Source organism: Salvelinus fontinalis, chromosome 31 (assembly GCF_029448725.1).
Source record: "Salvelinus fontinalis isolate EN_2023a chromosome 31, ASM2944872v1, whole genome shotgun sequence".
Taxonomy (NCBI): Eukaryota; Metazoa; Chordata; class Actinopteri; order Salmoniformes; family Salmonidae; genus Salvelinus; species Salvelinus fontinalis.
The window spans coordinates 1647599-1668445 of NC_074695.1; the positions used below are offsets into that span (position 1 = coordinate 1647599).

Consider the following 20847-nt stretch of genomic DNA (forward strand, 5'->3'; position numbering starts at 1 on the left):
CTAGGGGGAAGCTGGAAGCGGTGGTTGCAGGCTATACAATGCAGTACCGTACCTAGGGGGAAGCTGGAAGCGGTGGTTGCAGGCTATACAATGCAGTGGTCTGAGCAGCTGGAAGCGGTGGTTGTAGGCTATACAATGCAGTACCGTACCTAGGGGGAAGCTGGAAGCGGTGGTTGCAGGCTATACAATGCAGTACCGTACCTAGGGGGAAGCTGGAAGCGGTGGTTGCAGGCTATACAATGCAGTGGTCTGAGCAGCTGGAAGCGGTGGTTGTAGGCTATACAATGCAGTGCTCTGAGCAGCTGGAAGCGGTGGTTGTAGGCTATACAATGCAGTGGTCTGAGCAGCTGGAAGCGGTGGTTGCAGGCTATACAATGCAGGACCGTACCCAGGGGGAAGCTGGAAGCGGTGGTTGCAGGCTATACAATGCAGGACCGTACCTAGGGGGAAGCTGGAAGCGGTGGTTGCAGGCTATACAATGCAGGACCGTACCCAGGGGGAAGCTGGAAGCGGTGGTTGTAGGCTATACAATGCAGTACCGTACCTAGGGGGAAGCTGGAAGCGGTGGTTGTAGGCTATACAATGCAGGGGTCTGAGCAGCTGGAAGCGGTGGTTGTAGGCTATACAATGCAGGACCGTACCTAGGGGGAAGCTGGAAGCGGTGGTCGCAGGCTATACAATGCAGGACCGTACCTAGGGGGAAGCTGGAAGCGGTGGTTGCAGGCTATACAATGCAGGACCGTACCTAGGGGGAAGCTGGAAGCGGTGGTCGCAGGCTATACAATGCAGGACCGTACCTAGGGGGAAGCTGGAAGCGGTGGTTGCAGGCTATACAATGCAGGACCGTACCCAGGGGGAAGCTGGAAGCGGTGGTTGCAGGCTATACAATGCAGTACCGTACCTAGGGGGAAGCTGGAAGCGGTGGTTGCAGGCTATACAATGCAGTGGTCTGAGCAGCTGGAAGCGGTGGTTGTAGGCTATACAATGCAGTACCGTACCTAGGGGGAAGCTGGAAGCGGTGGTTGCAGGCTATACAATGCAGTACCGTACCTAGGGGGAAGCTGGAAGCGGTGGTTGCAGGCTATACAATGCAGTGGTCTGAGCAGCTGGAAGCGGTGGTTGTAGGCTATACAATGCAGTGCTCTGAGCAGCTGGAAGCGGTGGTTGTAGGCTATACAATGCAGTGGTCTGAGCAGCTGGAAGCGGTGGTTGCAGGCTATACAATGCAGGACCGTACCCAGGGGGAAGCTGGAAGCGGTGGTTGCAGGCTATACAATGCAGGACCGTACCTAGGGGGAAGCTGGAAGCGGTGGTTGCAGGCTATACAATGCAGGACCGTACCCAGGGGGAAGCTGGAAGCGGTGGTTGTAGGCTATACAATGCAGTACCGTACCTAGGGGGAAGCTGGAAGCGGTGGTTGTAGGCTATACAATGCAGGGGTCTGAGCAGCTGGAAGCGGTGGTTGTAGGCTATACAATGCAGGACCGTACCTAGGGGGAAGCTGGAAGCGGTGGTCGCAGGCTATACAATGCAGGACCGTACCTAGGGGGAAGCTGGAAGCGGTGGTTGCAGGCTATACAATGCAGGACCGTACCTAGGGGGAAGCTGGAAGCGGTGGTCGCAGGCTATACAATGCAGGACCGTACCTAGGGGGAAGCTGGAAGCGGTGGTTACAGGCTATACAATGCAGGACCGTACCTAGGGGGAAGCTGGAAGGGGTGGTTGCAGGCTATACAATGCAGGACCGTACCCAGGGGGAAGCTAGAATAGGTGGTTGCAGGCTATACAATGCAGGACCGTACCTAGGGGGAAGCTGGAAGCGGTGGTCGCAGGCTATACAATGCAGGACCGTACCTAGGGGGAAGCTGGAAGCGGTGGTTGCAGGCTATACAATGCAGGACCGTACCTAGGGGGAAGCTGGAAGCGGTGGTCGCAGGCTATACAATGCAGGACCGTACCTAGGGGGAAGCTGGAAGCGGTGGTTGCAGGCTATACAATGCAGGACCGTACCCAGGGGGAAGCTGGAAGCGGTGGTTGCAGGCTATACAATGCAGTACCGTACCTAGGGGGAAGCTGGAAGCGGTGGTTGCAGGCTATACAATGCAGTGGTCTGAGCAGCTGGAAGCGGTGGTTGTAGGCTATACAATGCAGTACCGTACCTAGGGGGAAGCTGGAAGCGGTGGTTGCAGGCTATACAATGCAGTACCGTACCTAGGGGGAAGCTGGAAGCGGTGGTTGCAGGCTATACAATGCAGTGGTCTGAGCAGCTGGAAGCGGTGGTTGTAGGCTATACAATGCAGTGCTCTGAGCAGCTGGAAGCGGTGGTTGTAGGCTATACAATGCAGTGGTCTGAGCAGCTGGAAGCGGTGGTTGCAGGCTATACAATGCAGGACCGTACCCAGGGGGAAGCTGGAAGCGGTGGTTGCAGGCTATACAATGCAGGACCGTACCTAGGGGGAAGCTGGAAGCGGTGGTTGCAGGCTATACAATGCAGGACCGTACCCAGGGGGAAGCTGGAAGCGGTGGTTGTAGGCTATACAATGCAGTACCGTACCTAGGGGGAAGCTGGAAGCGGTGGTTGTAGGCTATACAATGCAGGGGTCTGAGCAGCTGGAAGCGGTGGTTGTAGGCTATACAATGCAGGACCGTACCTAGGGGGAAGCTGGAAGCGGTGGTCGCAGGCTATACAATGCAGGACCGTACCTAGGGGGAAGCTGGAAGCGGTGGTTGCAGGCTATACAATGCAGGACCGTACCTAGGGGGAAGCTGGAAGCGGTGGTCGCAGGCTATACAATGCAGGACCGTACCTAGGGGGAAGCTGGAAGCGGTGGTTACAGGCTATACAATGCAGGACCGTACCTAGGGGGAAGCTGGAAGGGGTGGTTGCAGGCTATACAATGCAGGACCGTACCCAGGGGGAAGCTAGAATAGGTGGTTGCAGGCTATACAATGCAGGACCGTACCTAGGGGGAAGCTGGAAGCGGTGGTCGCAGGCTATACAATGCAGGACCGTACCTAGGGGGAAGCTGGAAGCGGTGGTTGCAGGCTATACAATGCAGGACCGTACCTAGGGGGAAGCTGGAAGCGGTGGTCGCAGGCTATACAATGCAGGACCGTACCTAGGGGGAAGCTGGAAGCGGTGGTTACAGGCTATACAATGCAGGACCGTACCTAGGGGGAAGCTGGAAGGGGTGGTTGCAGGCTATACAATGCAGGACCGTACCCAGGGGGAAGCTAGAATAGGTGGTTGCAGGCTATACAATGCAGGACCGTACCCAGGGGGAAGCTGGAAGCGGTGGTTGCAGGCTCTACAATGCAGTGGTCTGAGCAGCTCGTTTCGGCTTCGAGCATCACAAGTTCGTGCTCAGTGCTGGGCAATCGTTTTGACACTTCCTATGAACGGAAACTAACGTTGGTGTGGCCTACTGTTATTATTGAACCAATCCATAGACTGCCGTCTACCTGCCTCCATAGACCGCCGTCTACCTGCCTCCATAGACCGCCGTCTACCTGCCTCCATAGACCGCCGTCTACCTGCCTCCATAGACCGCCGTCTACCTGCCTCCATAGACCGCCCTCTACCTGCCTCCATAGACCGCCGTCTCCCTGCCTCCATAGACCGCCGTCTCCCTGCCTCCATAGACCGCCGTCTACCTGCCTCCATAGACCGCCCTCTACCTGCCTCCATAGACCGCCCTCTACCTGCCTCCATAGACCGCCCTCTACCTGCCTCCATAGACCGCCCTCTACCTGCCTCCATAGACCGCCCTCTACCTGCCTCCATAGACCGCCGTCTACCTGCCTCCATAGACCGCCCTCTACCTGCCTCCCTAGACCGCCCTCTACCTGCCTCCCTAGACCGCCCTCTACCTGCCTCCCTAGACCGCCCTCTACCTGCCTCCCTAGACCGCCGTCTACCTGCCTCCCTAGACCGCCGTCTACCTGCCTCCCTAGACCGCCGTCTACCTGCCTCCCTAGACCGCCGTCTACCTGCCTCCCTAGACCGCCGTCTACCTGCCTCCCTAGACCGCCGTCTACCTGCCTCCCTAGACCGCCGTCTACCTGCCTCCCTAGACCGCCGTCTACCTGCCTCCCTAGACCGCCGTCTACCTGCCTCCCTAGACCGCCGTCTACCTGCCTCCATAGACCGCCGTCTACCTGCCTCCATAGACCGCCGTCTACCTGCCTCCATAGACCGCCCTCTACCTGCCTCCATAGACCGCCGTCTCCCTGCCTCCATAGACCGCCGTCTCCCTGCCTCCATAGACCGCCGTCTACCTGCCTCCATAGACCGCCGTCTACCTGCCTCCATAGACCGCCCTCTACCTGCCTCCATAGACCGCCCTCTACCTGCCTCCATAGACCGCCCTCTACCTGCCTCCATAGACCGCCGTCTACCTGCCTCCCTAGACCGCCCTCTACCTGCCTCCCTAGACCGCCCTCTACCTGCCTCCCTAGACCGCCCTCTACCTGCCTCCCTAGACCGCCGTCTACCTGCCTCCCTAGACCGCCGTCTACCTGCCTCCCTAGACCGCCGTCTACCTGCCTCCCTAGACCGCCGTCTACCTGCCTCCCTAGACCGCCGTCTACCTGCCTCCCTAGACCGCCGTCTACCTGCCTCCCTAGACCGCCGTCTACCTGCCTCCCTAGACCGCCGTCTCCCTGCCTCCCTAGACCGCCCTCTCCCTGCCTCCATAGACCGCCGTCTCCCTGCCTCCCTAGACCGCCGTCTCCCTGCCTCCCTAGACCGCCGTCTACCTGCCTCCCTAGACCGCCGTCTACCTGCCTCCCTAGACCGCCGTCTACCTGCCTCCCTAGACCGCCGTCTCCCTGCCTCCCTAGACCGCCGTCTCCCTGCCTCCCTAGACCGCCGTCTCCCTGCCTCCCTAGACCGCCGTCTCCCTGCCTCCATAGACCGCCGTCTCCCTGCCTCCATAGACCGCCGTCTCCCTGCCTCCATAGACCGCCGTCTCCCTGCCTCCATAGACCGCCGTCTCCCTGCCTCCATAGACCGCCGTCTCCCTGCCTCCATAGACCGCCGTCTCCCTGCCTCCATAGACCGCCCTCTCCCTGCCTCCATAGACCGCCCTCTCCCTGCCTCCATAGACCGCCCTCTCCCTGCCTCCATAGACCGCCCTCTCCCTGCCTCCATAGACCGCCCTCTCCCTGCCTCCATAGACCGCCCTCTCCCTGCCTCCATAGACCGCCCTCTCCCTGCCTCCATAGACCGCCCTCTCCCTGCCTCCATAGACCGCCCTCTCCCTGCCTCCATAGACCGCCCTCTCCCTGCCTCCATAGACCGCCGTCTCCCTGCCTCCATAGACCGCCGTCTCCCTGCCTCCATAGACCGCCGTCTACCTGCCTCCATAGACCGCCGTCTACCTGCCTCCATAGACCGCCGTCTACCTGCCTCCATAGACCGCCGTCTACCTGCCTCCATAGACCGCCGTCTACCTGCCTCCATAGACCGCCGTCTACCTGCCTCCCTAGACCGCCGTCTACCTGCCTCCCTAGACCGCCGTCTACCTGCCTCCCTAGACCGCCGTCTACCTGCCTCCCTAGACCGCCGTCTACCTGCCTCCCTAGACCGCCGTCTACCTGCCTCCCTAGACCGCCGTCTACCTGCCTCCCTAGACCGCCGTCTACCTGCCTCCCTAGACCGCCGTCTACCTGCCTCCCTAGACCGCCGTCTACCTGCCTCCCTAGACCGCCGTCTACCTGCCTCCCTAGACCGCCGTCTACCTGCCTACCTAGACCGCCGTCTACCTGCCTACCTAGACCGCCGTCTACCTGCCTACCTAGACCGCCGTCTACCTGCCTACCTAGACCGCCGTCTACCTGCCTACCTAGACCGCCGTCTACCTGCCTACCTAGACCGCCGTCTACCTGCCTACCTAGACCGCCGTCTACCTGCCTACCTAGACCGCCGTCTACCTGCCTACCTAGACCGCCGTCTACCTGCCTACCTAGACCGCCGTCTACCTGCCTACCTAGACCGCCGTCTACCTGCCTACCTAGACCGCCGTCTACCTGCCTACCTAGACCGCCGTCTACCTGCCTACCTAGACCGCCGTCTACCTGCCTACCTAGACCGCCGTCTACCTGCCTACCTAGACCGCCGTCTACCTGCCTACCTAGACCGCCGTCTACCTGCCTACCTAGACCGCCGTCTACCTGCCTACCTAGACCGCCGTCTACCTGCCTCCATAGACCGCCGTCTACCTGCCTCCATAGACCGCCGTCTACCTGCCTCCCTAGACCGCCGTCTACCTGCCTCCATAGACCGCCGTCTACCTGCCTCCATAGACCGCCGTCTCCCTGCCTCCATAGACTGCCGTCTCCCTGCCTCCATAGACTGCTCTCTACCTGCCTCCATAGACTGCTCTCTACCTGCCTCCATAGACTGCTACCTTAGTAGGTAACACTTTTCCAGTAGGTTACTGACACTTGGGATGCATGTGATAACAGATTCCACCGAGCGCGAGGCGTTTTTAGCCACTGTACCAGCGTGAGTATCTACCATTAGGAATTCAGTGAACAACTACACCAAAAAATGCAAATATCGGACACAAACGTCAAGTAAGAGAATCAATCTCTTCACTACCTGTTAATGAATGAAGATGACAGCAACCAGAATAATGATCCTATGGTATAAGTTCCTCCTCCGTAATGCCTCGGTGTGCTGCTACATCGTCAAATAAAATCATATGCACCGAATACAAGAGTTGTAGACTTTAACAGGCAAACTTGCATGCATGATATCATACAGCCTACACATTTCTTTAGATCGCTAAATAAGATATTTTACTGACCGTATTAAGAATGATTAATAGCCAGAATAGTGGTGTTTCACTGTGAAAATAATATAGCATTTTTTGTGATTAATTCATACAAATACCAAACCCGTGCATATTATTAAAATGACGATTGTTCAAGATAACTTCTATATTAGTTGATGACTACTATTGAAAGGTGATATGATGCAATCTGACTAGATTAGAAGGCCTAGATTAGAAGGAGTAGTTATACTGTCATCTGATAACGGATAACATGTCCAATAGGATTCAAAACACATCCTGTCATGTGATAACGTGTCCAATAGGATTCAAAACACATCCTGTCATGTGATAACGTGTCCAATAGGATTCAAAACACATCCTGTCATGTGATAACGTGTCCAATAGGATTCAAAACACATCCTGTCATGTGATAACGTGTCCAATAGGATTCAAAACACATCCTGTCATGTGAACACGTGTCCAATAGGATTATAAACACATCCTGTCATGTGATAACGTGTCCAATAGGATTATAAACACATATCAAAACAGGAACATAAATTGAATGATATGAATCCAGTGTTGTAATGACGCCCTTCTCTCTCATTGATTGGACAGATGACCTGCGGACCCCAGATGACCTGCGGACCCCAGATGACCCGCGGACCCCAGATGACCCCAGATGACCCGCGGACCCCAGATGACCCGCGGACCCCAGATGACCCCAGATGACCTGCGCGGACCCCAGATGACCTGCGCGGACCCCAGATGACCTGCGCGGACCCCAGATGACCTGCGGACCCCAGATGACCCGCGGACCCCAGATGACCCAGCCTCAGAACCAGAAACACGTGGAGACATCACTTGGCATTTTGAATAAAACATTTCAAATGTTTATTGGTTTTCCTGTATGTGTGCATGAGTCCTTTAAAACACAGGCCATTGTAGAAAATAATTCCCAAGTGAGGGACATCTCAAGGAGATTAACCTCCAACATTCATAAACTTGTTCAGTACATGAGGGCAAATGTAGTTATGACAGCCATGTTATTTGATGTAACAGTTTAACTTTAGTCCGTCCCCTCGCCCCGACCCAGGCGCGAACCAGGGACCCTCTGCACACATCAACAACAGTCGCCCACGAAGCATCGTTACCCATCGCTCCACAAAAGCCACGGCCCTTGCAGAGCAAGGGGAACCACCACTTCAAGGTTTCAGAGCAAGTGACGTCACCGACTGAAAGGCTACCTAGCTAGCCATTGCACATCGGTTACATTGACAGGACAGGAGTTTACAGGTTTTTTCGACAACTCCATTGTGTCCTCCTCCCAGAGCGCTAAGAACCTTGGCGTGATCCTGGACAACACCCTGTCGTTCTCCACTAACATCAAGGCGGTGGCCCGTTCCTGTAGGTTCATGCTCTACAACATCCGCAGAGTACGACCCTGCCTCACACAGGAAGCGGCGCAGGTCCTAATCCAGGCACTTGTCATCTCCCGTCTGGATTACTGCAACTCGCTGTTGGCTGGGCTCCCTGCCTGTGCCATCAAACCCCTACAACTCATCCAGAACGCCGCAGCCCGTCTGGTGTTCAACCTTCCCAAGTTCTCTCACGTCACCCCGCTCCTCCGCTCTCTCCACTGGCTTCCAGTTGAAGCTCGCATCCGCTACAAGACCATGGTAATTGCCTACGGAGCTGTGAGGGGAACGGCACCTCAGTACCTTCAGGCTCTGATCAGGCCCTACACCCAAACAAGGGCACTGCGTTCATCCACCTCTGGCCTGCTCGCCTCCCTACCACTGAGGAAGTACAGTTCCCGCTCAGCCCAGTCAAAACTGTTCGCTGCTCTGGCACCCCAATGGTGGAACAAACTCCCTCACGACGCCAGGACAGCGGAGTCAATCACCACCTTCCGGAGACACCTGAAACCCCACCTCTTCAAGGAATACCTAGAATAAAGCAATCCTTCTGCCCCCCCCCCCCCTTAAAAGATTTAGGTGCACTATTGTAAAGTGGCTGTTCCACTGGATGTCATTAGGTGAATGCACCAATTTGTAAGTCGCTCTGGATAAGAGCGTCTGCTAAATGACTTAAATGTAAATGTAATGTACCAGCCCTTCACTAACACCTAATTGTGGTTTAAAATGAAGACTTGAACACAGTTCAATCCCTTGGGACAGAAATCACGTCTGTATTTTAGAATGAGCTTCATAAGTTACAAAGTCCTGACAAATCTGCATGATAAACAATAACATGGATCAATCTATTTCTATCTAACATGGTGACATTGCCCTGAATAATATCCTGGGATGTGGTGATTAACCTGGTGGCCCGGGAGGTTCACAACACATTCTTTACATCTACAGAGTGACAGGGTGGGATGTCCTTCAACCTGGAACAAGCAGAGACATGGGGGGGGAAATTAACCTCACTGCCGGTTCAAGTTGCTGAAGCCACAACTGCCTTTATTAGTGCGCAATCATCATGTTAACAGTTTTGCATATTTTACACTTGATCAAGTTGTTTACAGTAAGAGTAGAATAACTTAGCCTATCATGTTTTAAAACTAGTAACACGAACCCCAATGGCGCAACACAATAGGGGAAGAGAAATTGTCAAGATAAAGTTCGCTAACGTTAGCTAGGTAAACAGATAGTGCATGTAGCTAGCTAGCAAAACAGACTCCTCAACAGAATGCAGAAATAACTTGGCTGGCTAGCAGGTCCAGATTGAACACAGCTGGCTGCATTTCCTACGTTTTTCATCAGATGTTGTTAAAATATCTTACCTCCAAATGACTCGGGCAGTTCTTCTCCTTCCAAGCCAATGCAATGAAGTGAAACGCAATCAGGTGCCCACTTTAGTCCCTGAAAACAAATGGGGAAAAACGATTTGCTACATGTCTTTAGCCGGGTAGCAAGTTACCGATTCATGATTTAAAAACTGTTCGGGTCTTCACAATTGACACATTTCTACGATTAGATAGTTTAGTTGTTCATCTCTAAACAGCCGATAAGCAGGATGAGATCGCCTGCTAGCTAATAGCTATCACGTCCGACATTTTAACATCATGTTGTGAATAAATAAACTTTATATTTACATTTCGTGAAGTTATTCCTTATTCGTCTGGAAAATGTTATCCCAAGCGGGGACTTCTGTATACCAATAATTCCGATGAAAAACGGGTGCACCGTGAGGTGTAATGGGATCGCCTCCCCGGTGAAGGATACGTGGGAAAGGAACGTCTCAATGTAGACGCTGTATCGCATTAGTGGAAAACAAGACTGCTCTCAGGGAAGGTCTGCTGGTTTGGACTAGCAGAAGGGACATCTTGTATCAGGTTAGGGGAATTCACACAGCAGGTTGGGAGAATTAACGTGACAGGTTTTATGGTGACAGGTTAGGCTAATTAAGTTAATGTTGGGAAAAGGGTTAGAGTTGCGCCTCGATCACACCGACAGTGTTATGCCTTTTGGTACACCAGAAGTACATTCATTTTCAATGGAAATCTGCTTTTGCCTTGCAGCATTGCGTTGCAGAGGCAGTGCGTTCTGCGTTCGTGTGGTGCACAGTTGAATTTATCCAATGTATGCATCAAGTTGTACGTGTAGACTTGACAGAACTAGTAATAACAGGTGAATGGTAAACGTTTGTTGTATCTGTAACAGTATAACTTTAGTCCCCTCTCGCCCCGACCCGAGCGCGAACCAGGGACCCTCTGCACACATCAACAACAGTCACCCACGAAGCGTCGTTACCCATCGCTCCACAAAAGCCGCGGCCCTTGCAGAGCAAGGGGAACCACTACTTCAGGTCTCAGAGCAAGTGACGTCACCGATTGAAATGCTATTAGCGCGTACCCGCTAACTAGCTAGCCATTTCACATCCGTTACATATCCACAACAAAAAAATATGGATTACATAATGAAAAAAGTTAGACGGCATTAATTATTACGCAGCATGGCCGTATAACTCGGTCGGTTTGATCGAGGCGTTTGCTAAAGTGCAAAAATTGTCCCGATGCGTCTCAATCTAGCTGCACCAGGCCTGTCCTGAGAACAGTTTTCGTTTCCACTAATGCAATTCTGACGTCCTGCCTAGAAATTCAGCCTCATAACACTTAACCCAACCCGGCTGCGCCATCGTGCATCGTGCGTATATGTATTTTGTCCCCCCACACCAAACTCGATCACGACACGCAGGTTAAAATATCAAAACAAAACTCTGAACCAATTACATTAATTTGGGGACAGGTCAAAAAGCATTAAACCTGTATGGCAATTTAGCTAGATATCTTGCACTTGCTAACTAATTTGCCCTATTTAGCTAGCTTGCTGTTGCTAGCTAATTTGTCCTGGGATTTAAACATTGAGTTGTTATTTTACCTGAAATGCACAAGGTCCTCTACTCCGCCAATTAATCCACAGATAAAACGGTCAACCGTATCGTTTCTAGTCATCTCTCCTCCTAGGCTTTTTCTTATCTTGACTTTATACTGGAACTGTCAGCTAAGTGGTAATAAACTATGGTGAGACTTCAGGAGATAATCCAGATATTGTGTGTAAGGTATGTGCGTTAGTGTGTTGGAATGGACTTTTGGTCAGCTTTGTCCTTGTCGGAGAAGAGGAGGGACATTTAGAAAGCTATGACGCTGTGTGTGATATATAAACTAATATACATGGTTTTTTGAGAAGAGATCTCCCGAGAATAAAGCTATTGATTAATTTGGACACTGGTCTCTGTCTATTTTATGCAAATAAGAATCTTACAAATTCTTCTAAACGGACAGTGTTTGCTTTGTTATAATTAAATTGGTTAACGAACATATAGGAAACTAATTCCGATAACACTATTCTTGTGTTTTTTGATGTGGAGTCCCTCCCTACCTGAGTGAAGCTGGGGTATGTATACTTTACTGGAATACATTGTATTTCCAGGCCGTTGCAGTGTAAATGGTGTAGAGCGGTTGGACATTTAGACAGAGTCTGCAGGCGGAGGAATCCCAGATGGAGAAGTTGTGGAAAAGGAAGTCATGGTGGATGTTATGAAGAAGCTGTGAAGTTGTTGCAACCCTGGTGAAAAGCATGAAGCGACATCTTTGAACGAGGGACGAAAGAGAATGAGGTTGCCGTCCAGAATATTTGATATGCAGAACCTCTGCATATGAAAAGAGAGGAGGGAAGAGAGGAGGGAAGAGTGGAAGGAGAAGTGGAGGGAAGAGTGGAAGGAGAAGTGGAGGGACGAGTGGAAGGAGAAGTGGAGGGACGAGTGGAGGGACGAGTGGAGGGAAGAGTGGAGGGACTGAAAGGTACTCTTGAGGACTCCATGTTGGTGGGAAGGTCTTCAATGCAGGCTGTAGTGTTGGCTTCCCTCCAGCAGTATTCAGGGATGTTACGCGTAAAGAAAGTGGACTGGAGAGAAAGTCCAGGAAGATGGACATTATTGTGGACAGCGACAGAGCGGTTCCTGGGACTAAAAGATTTCTCAGGGAAGGAGTTACATGAGGCGCTGTCATGAGCAATGATGCCCTCTAACGCCCCAGAACCTAAAAGGGAGCTATGGAAGTCTGAAGAAGTGAGGGATATAGGTTTTGTTAAGTTATTTTTGTTGTGTTATTAAGCTACATAAAACAGCGGTTGTTGTTGATGTGTATGGCTGCATTCAGATACATTTTGTACAGTTGAATGTTGCAGTAGTAGGACCTAGCATTTGAGTGAGCGAGAGAGAACATTATTTTGATAGCAGGCCCTGATCCCAAAGACTAGACTGCCCACACATGGAGAGAAAGAGAACTACTCATTTTCAACCACTCACGAGTAAGATTGCAATATTCCAGGAACTTTCAATAAATTCCCTGGTTTTCCTGAAATCCTGGGTGGAAGATTCCGGATTTCCTGCTCATTTCCCCCAATTGGGATTTCTGGAAAATCAGGGAATTTATTGAAAGTTCCTGGAATATTGCAATCCTACTCACAAGGCTCATTTGAATTTCCTGACGCATCAGGAAGATACTCTGCGACGAGAGACCAAGTTAAGATCCAACATCTTTACGTAAACAAACGGTCCCGTAGATCTGTCATGATGATTCAACAAGATGCGTGAAATAATGAGAAGCATTCGTTCCGAAGCTTTGGACAAATCTTTTGCAGACAAACAATTTAGTGTCCATTTTGTTTACTTTCTGCTCACTTTATTGCATTAGTGAGCCCTCAAATGATACTTTAGCCTAATTTACTACATAGGTCATCTGCCTTTTTTTTTCAATTATTTTCCATTAGACAAAAGATTTAACCCACATGTTGGCTTAGTTTTTTTTTTGCCACACTAACAATGTCTTACTGTATTTAAATTATTTTATTTCAACTAACTTATGTTTTAATTCATCTTTCAAATTTCGTAAGAGGAGGGTACATATAGGGACAGAGACTTGCCCGTAAGAGGAGGGTACATATAGGGACATAGACTTCCCCATAAGAGGAGGGTACATATAGGGACATAGACTTGCATGTAAGAGGAGGGTACAAATAGGGACATAGACTCACCCGTAAGAGGAGGGTACATATAGGGACATAGACTCACCCGTAAGAGGAGGGTACATATAGGGACATAGACTTCCCCATAAGAGGAGGGTACATATAGGGACATAGACTTGCCCGTAAGAGGAGGGTACATATAGGGACATAGACTCACCCGTAAGAGGAGGGTACATATAGGGACATAGACTTGCCCGTAAGAGGAGGGTACATATAGGGACATAGACTTCCCCATAAGAGGAGGGTACATATAGGGACATAGACTTGCCCGTAAGAGGAGGGTACATATAGGGACATAGACTCACCCGTAAGAGGAGGGTACATATAGGGACATAGACTTGCCTGTAAGAGGAGGGTACATATAGGGACATAGACTTGCCCGTAAGAGGAGGGTACATATAGGGACATAGACTTGCCCGTAAGAGGAGGGTACATATAGGGACATAGACTCACCCGTAAGAGGAGGGTACATATAGGGACATAGACTCACCCGTAAGAGGAGGGTACATATAGGGACATAGACTTCCCCGTAAGAGGAGGGTACATATAGGGACATAGACTTGCCCGTAAGAGGAGGGTACATATAGGGACATAGACTTGCCCGTAAGAGGAGGGTACATATAGGGACATAGACTTGCCCGTAAGAGGAGGGTACATATAGGGACATAGACTTGCCCGTAAGGGGAGGGTACATATAGGGACATAGACTCACCCGTAAGAGGAGGGTACATATAGGGACATAGACTTGCCTGTAAGAGGAGGGTACATATAGGGACATAGACTCACCCGTAAGAGGAGGGTACATATAGGGACATAGACTTGCATGTAACTTGCAAAGAGAGAGAGTGGATCTCTGTTACGGTTCTCTTTGTTCCGATCTCTTAACACTTGTGGACCCAGAATTACATAGAGCATCTGACCAATTACGCAAGACTGAGATGACTGACCTATGAGAGAGGGAAGATTTAGTTGTCTGAGATTACTGACCTATGAGAGAGGGAAGATTTAGTTGTCTGAGATTACTGACCTATGAGAGAGGGAAGATTTAGTTGTCTGAGATGACTGACCTATGAGAGAGTGAATCAGGGGTGGGATCAATTCCATTTAAATCCAATCATTACAGGAGATTCCTTTCAATTAAATGTAATTCCTGATTCTTCTATTTAATTGAACAATCTGGATCTCGTGTTTCCGGTGTAGTGTGTCTAGTATGAACGCTCGTTCGATTGGAAAACCCATCCGTTGCTCTGTTCCAATATCCACTGGCATACAACTTAGAATGAAGCAATGTATTACACATTCTAGAATACAACTTAGAATGAAGCAATGTATTACACATTCTAGAATACAACTTAGAATGAAGCAATGTATTACACATTCTAGAATACAATTTAGAATGAAGCAATGTATTACACATTCTAGAATACAACTTAGAATGAAGCAATGTATTACACATTCTAGAATACAATTTAGAATGAAGCAATGTATTACACATTCTAGGATACAACTTAGAATGAAGCAATGTATTACACATTCTAGAATACAACTTAGAATGAAGCAATGTATTACACATTCTAGAATACAACTTAGAATGAAGCAATGTATTACACATTCTAGAATACAACTTAGAATGAAGCAATGTATTACACATTCTAGAATACAACTTAGAATGAAGCAATGTATTACACATTCTAGAATACAACTTAGAATGAAGCAATGTATTACACATTCTAGAATACAACTTAGAATGAAGCAATGTATTACACATTCTAGAATACAACTTAGAATGAAGCAATGTATTACACATTCTAGAATACAACTTAGAATGAAGCAATGTATTACACATTCAAGAATACAACTTAGAATGAAGCAATGTATTACACATTCTAGAATACAACTTAGAATGAAGCAATGTATTACACATTCTAGAATCAAAGAGGTGTTCTAGTGTGGATATTGGAACATCATAACATCATAACAACCCAAAAACCCCATCCTGCCCACCTCATAGGCCCTTCCCTGGCCTCAGGGATGGGGATTGGCTAGAATGGACTGCTCCCCTCTGTCCGTCTCTTTCCTTGTGCTCACCGATTGGCTGACCAGGGGAGCGGGTGGGCAGGGAAGGAGGCGGGTAGGATGGAGGGGGGATGGTGAGGTGGGAGAGGGAGGGAAGAGGTGGTCTGGGGGTTGTGGGGAGGGGTGGGGGTGTAGCAGTGGAGGTGAGAGAGGAGGTGGAGGAGTGAGATGGTCGGTGTTGGGAGGAGCGGGAGCGTGAGGAGGGGGAGGTGTGTGTGCTGCGGGGGGGTTCGGGAGGTGGGGGGCAGTCACTGATCTGTTCCAGGAGAGAGGGCATGTCCCCCTCGATCTTCTCCAGCACCGCCGCCATTTGCTTCTCGATCTGTTCGATCACTCTGTCCATCTGCCAATCAGCAGTACTACTACCATGACCTCTGACCCTGACCCCTCCGTGCTCCAGGCCCCCATACATCCCTCCTCCCCCCCCGCTGCCGTACAGAGAGGAGTGGTAGGAACCCCCGTAGCCTCCCAGCTCCACCTGCTGGCCGTATGCGCTGGTGTGTCGGCCTAGACTAGGGGAGCTTCCCAGGGACCCTATGGTATAACTGTAACCCCCCTCGGACGGTTTGGGTTCCTCCCTGGACATGCTGAACTCTTCACTGTGACTGTCTGCCCTCTGGTCTCTACCGATGGGGCTCGTGTCACCTCTTGGCCCTATCCCACTTCTTACTGTTGATCCTAGCCCTGTTCCAAGTACCCCTGACACTGCTCCAAATGTACCTGCCCCTCCCCCTCCCATCTCAATCCCAGTTCCTACCCCCATGGACACCACGCCAAACCCAGTTCCTCCCCCTACTCCCCCACCTCCAGCAGGCCTCTCAGCTACGGCCTCAGGGAGCTGTGTCTGACACCAGCTACTGTCATCCTGCTTCTTCTCCTCTACCGGAGCCTGCACTGCCGGCCTCCTGTCAGCAGGAGCAGGTGGGGTTATGGCTGCAGCAGTAGTAGTAGTAGTAGTAGTAGTAGTAGCAGCAGGGCCTGGGCCCATGTTGTGGAGTTGGGCGTCCATCTTGTGTCGTTGAGTCGTTGGAGTGTCAGGAGTGACATAGGTTGGTTGCTTCTTCTTGGCGTTGCTAGGCAACGAGGATGCTGCTGTGTCGTGGTCAGAGACAGTGACGGGGTCCTGGGGCTTGGTGAGGTCAGGGGTTACGATGGGGTTAGGAGGTGTTTTGGTCTCTGTTGTTGTTTTGGTTTGACCCAATGCGGCGGCCATTTTGCCTGACGTCTTCTTCACGGCTGGCTTCTTTGACTCGTCCCCCAGAGGTTTGGAGCTGGCATTTGATTGGTTAGGAGGCTGGGAGAGCGGTTCATTATCGGTGGAAGGAGAGATCCCTACAGAGGGACTCAAAGGGCTTCTCCTCCCTCCTCCCCTCTCCTCTCCCCACCTCCTCACCCCTACTCCCCCGTTCCTCTCCTCACGCTCTGGATTAGTTCCAACTGTCACCTCTGGTGTCACCCCTCCTCCCTCACTCTCCCCCACTCCCCGCTCACTCTGCCCTCCTCCCCCCTGGTCCTCACCCCTTCCTTCCCCCTGCCCTCCTGCCTCCACTTCAGCTGCAGCTGTCTCAGACGCACGAAGACGCTGCATGAAGGTGGTGACTCTGATCGCTTTCTGTGAGAGAGAGGGGAGGAGAGAGAGAGGTGTAGAGAGAGAGAGGTGTAGAGAGAGAGTGAGGGGGAGAGAGAGAGAGGGGGGAGAGAGGTGTAGAGAGAGAGAGAGGGGGGAGAGAGAGGGGGGAGAGAGAGAGAGAGGGGGGAGAGAGAGAGAGAGCGGGGAACATTGGTAGGAGGGAGGGTGACCGGGGGGGACGGGGACGGGGGGACGGGGGGGGGGGGGACGGGGGGCGGAAGAAAGCTGTAATCAGTCAATACATCCAAGAACTGGACTGTACATTTTACACATTTTTTGGGGGGAGAAAAACATTAGTCTTATTGGGAGAAACTGTGTGTCTAAGACCGAATATTGATCAGCGAAGCACTGAAGTAAAACAATTATAAACACTGCAGACACAGAGTCACCTTTCTCTAACTTTTAGACCTGTGTGATTGGGATTCTGTGTGATTTCTTCCTCAAGCACCACCTGTATGGGTCAATGAACCAGGAGCCACTATAGAGGATTGAGGCAGGGCAGGATACTGCATCTCAATAGTCCAATGTGACTTCCTTCTTTTCCTCAGCTCCTTTCCTTGTCTAGTCGACAGATTTGTCACGTTGTCGCTCTAACCGCTAGGCTACCTGCCGTTCTCCTTTCCTTCGTCTGACCCGTAGACATCCGCAAGGCTGTAACTACACTATATATATACACAAAAGTATGTGGACACCCCTTAAAATGAGTGGATTCGGCTATTTTAACCACACCGTTGCTGACAGGTGTATAAAATCGAGCACAAAGCCATGCAATTTCCATAGAGAGACATTAGTACTAGAATTGCCTCACTGAAGAGCTCAGTGACTTTCAACATGGTACAGTCATAGGATGCCACCTTTCCAACAAGTCAGTTTCTGCCTTGCTAAAACTGTCCCCGGTCAACTGTAAGTGCTATTATTGTGAAGTGGCAGCATCTAGGAGCAACAACGGCTCAGCCGCGAAGTGGTAGACCACACAAGTTCACAGAATGGGACCGCCGAGTGCTGAAGCGCGTAGCGTGTAAAAATCATCTGTCTTCGGTTGCAAAGCTCACTACCGAGTTCCAAACATCCTCTGGAAGCAACATCAGGATAAGAACTGTTCGTCGGGAGTTTTATGAAATGTGTTTCCATGGCTGAGCAGCCGCACACAAGCCTAACATCACCATGTGCAATGCCAAGCGTCGGCTGGAGTGGTGTAAAGCTCGCCACCATTGAACTCTGGAGCAGTGGAAACGTGTTGTCTGGAGAGATGAATCACGCTTCACCATCTGGCAGTCAGACGGACGAATCTGGGTTTGGTGGATGCCAGGAGAACGCTACCTGTCCGAATCCATAGTGCCAAATGTAAAGTTTGGTGGAGGATGAATAATGGTCTGGGGCTGTTTTTCATGGTTCAGGCCCCTTAGTTCCAGTGAAGGGAAATCTTAACGCTACAGCATACAATGACATTCTAGATGATTCTGTGCTTCCAACTTTGTGGCAACAGTTAGGGGAAGGGCCTTTCCTGTTTCAGCATGACCGTGCACAAGGCAAAGTCTATACAGAAATGGTTGTTTAGATCTGTATGGTAGAACTTGACTGGCCTGCACACAGCCCTGACCTCAACCCCCTCGAATACCTTTGGGATGAATTTGAACGCCGACTGTGAGCCAGGCCTAATCGCCCAACATCAGTGCCCGACCTCACTAATGCTCTTGTGGCTGAATGGAAGCAAGTCCCCGCAGCAATGTTCCAACATCTAGTGGAAAGCCTTCCCAGAAGAGTGGAGGCTGTTATAGCAGCAATGTTCCAACATCTAGTGGAAAGCCTTCCCAGAAGAGTGGAGGCTGTTATAGCAGCAATGTTCCAACATCTAGTGGAAAGCCTTCCCAGAAGACTGGAGGCTGTTATAGCAGCAATGTACCAACATCTAGTGGAAAGCCTTCCCAGAAGAGTGGAGGCTGTTAGAGCAGCAATGTTCCAACATCTAGTGGAAAGCCTTCCCAGAAGAGTGGAGGCTGTTATAGCAGCAATGTTCCAACATCTAGTGGAAAGCCTTCCCAGAAGACTGGAGGCTGTTATAGCAGCAATGTACCAACATCTAGTGGAAAACCTTCCCAGAAGAGTGGAGGCTGTTATAGCAGCAAAGGGGGGGACCAACTCCATATTAAAGCCTTCCCTGAAGAGTGGAGGCTGTTATAGCAGCAAAGGGGGGGACCAACTCCATATTAAAGCCTTCCCTGAAGAGTGGAGGCTGTTATAGCAGCAAAGGGGGGGACCAACTCCATATTAAAGCCTTCCCTGAAGAGTGGAGGCTGTTATAGCAGCAAAGGGGGGGACCAACTCCATATTAATGCCTTCCCAGAAGAGTGGAGGCTGTAATAGCAGCAAAGGGGGGACCAACTCCATATTAATGACTTCCCAGAAGAGTGGAGGCTGTTATAGCAGCAAAGGGGGGACCAACTCCATATTAATGACTTCCCAGAAGAGTGGAGGCTGTTATAGCAGCAAAGGGGGGACCAACTCCATATTAATGACTTCCCAGAAGAGTGGAGGCTGTTATAGCAGCAAAGGGGGGACCAACTCCATATTAATGACTTCCCAGAAGAGTGGAGGCTGTTATAGCAGCAAAGGGGGGACCAACTCCATATTAATGACTTCCCAGAAGAGTGGAGGCTGTTATAGCAGCAAAGGGGGGACCAACTCCATATTAATGACTTCCCAGAAGAGTGGAGGCTGTTATAGCAGCAAAGGGGGGACCAACTCCATATTAAAGCCCATGATTTTGAAATGAGATGAGCAGGTGTCCACATACATGTAGTGTACAGTTGAAGTCGGGAGGTTTACATACACTTAGGTTTACATACACTCATTTTTCAACCACTCCACACATTTCTTGTTAACAAACTATAGTTTTTTGGCAAGTCGGTTAGGACATCTACTTTGTGCATAACACAAGTCATTTTTCCAACAATTATTTACAGACAGATTATTTCACTTATAATTCACTGTATCACAATTCCAGTGGGTCAGAAGTTTACATACACTAAGTTGACTGTGCCTTTAAACAGCTTGGAAAATTCCAGAAAATGATATCATGGATTTGGAAGCTTCTGATAGGCTAATTGACAGCATTTGAGTCAATTGGAGGTGTACCTGTGGATGTATTTCAAGGCCTACCTTCAAACTCAGTGCCTCTTTGCTTGACATCATGGGGAAATCAAAATAAATCAGCCAAGACCTCATTAAAAAAATTATAGACCTCCACAAGTCTGGTTCATCCTTGGGAGCAATTTCCAAACGCCTGAAGGTACCACGTTCATCTGTACAAACAATAGTACGCAAGTATAAACACCATGGGACCACGCAGCCGTCATACCACTCAGGAAGGAGACGCGTTCTGTCTCCTAGAGATGAATGTACTTTGGTGTGAAAGTGCCAGAACAAAAGCAAAGGACCTTGTGAAGACGCTGGAGGAAACGGGTACAAAAGTATCTATATCCACAGTAAAACGAGTCCTATATCGACATAAGCTGAAAGGCCACTCAGCAAGGAAGAAACCACTGCTCCAAAACCACCATAAAAAAGACAGACTACGGTTTGCAACAGAGAGAGAGATAGAGAGAGACCCCCAAACTTGGGTTTGGGACCTGAGAAAGTCTATACTAAAACTCAAACCCTGGCACTGCCCTCTAAGTAACTCCCCTTCATAGTTTCCAGCCGTTCAGTCTAATCTGTGTTCCCTAGATCAGTGCAGATGGAGGAAAGGAAACAAGAAAAGGAAGTCACTTGAGATGCACCCGAAGAAGAGGAGCGGAGCAGGGCAGATGGAAACTCTTCTGGGATTGGC

General features: G+C 50.5%; 1 protein-coding gene across 1 annotated transcript in view; it reads right to left on the reverse strand.

Annotated features, from left to right (window-relative positions):
* Positions 1–9557: 9557 nt before the first annotated feature.
* LOC129829411 (FYN-binding protein 1-like) overlaps positions 9558–20847 on the reverse strand; it is a 27769-nt gene continuing 16479 nt past the window's right edge. The window contains exons 4-5 of the mRNA XM_055891091.1: positions 15317–17000; positions 9558–9646 (exon numbers count right to left, since the gene is read on the reverse strand). Of these exons, the coding sequence (XP_055747066.1) occupies positions 15318–17000 (1683 nt within the window). The 3' untranslated portion in view covers positions 9558–9646; position 15317. The remainder of the gene's footprint in view (positions 9647–15316; positions 17001–20847) is intronic.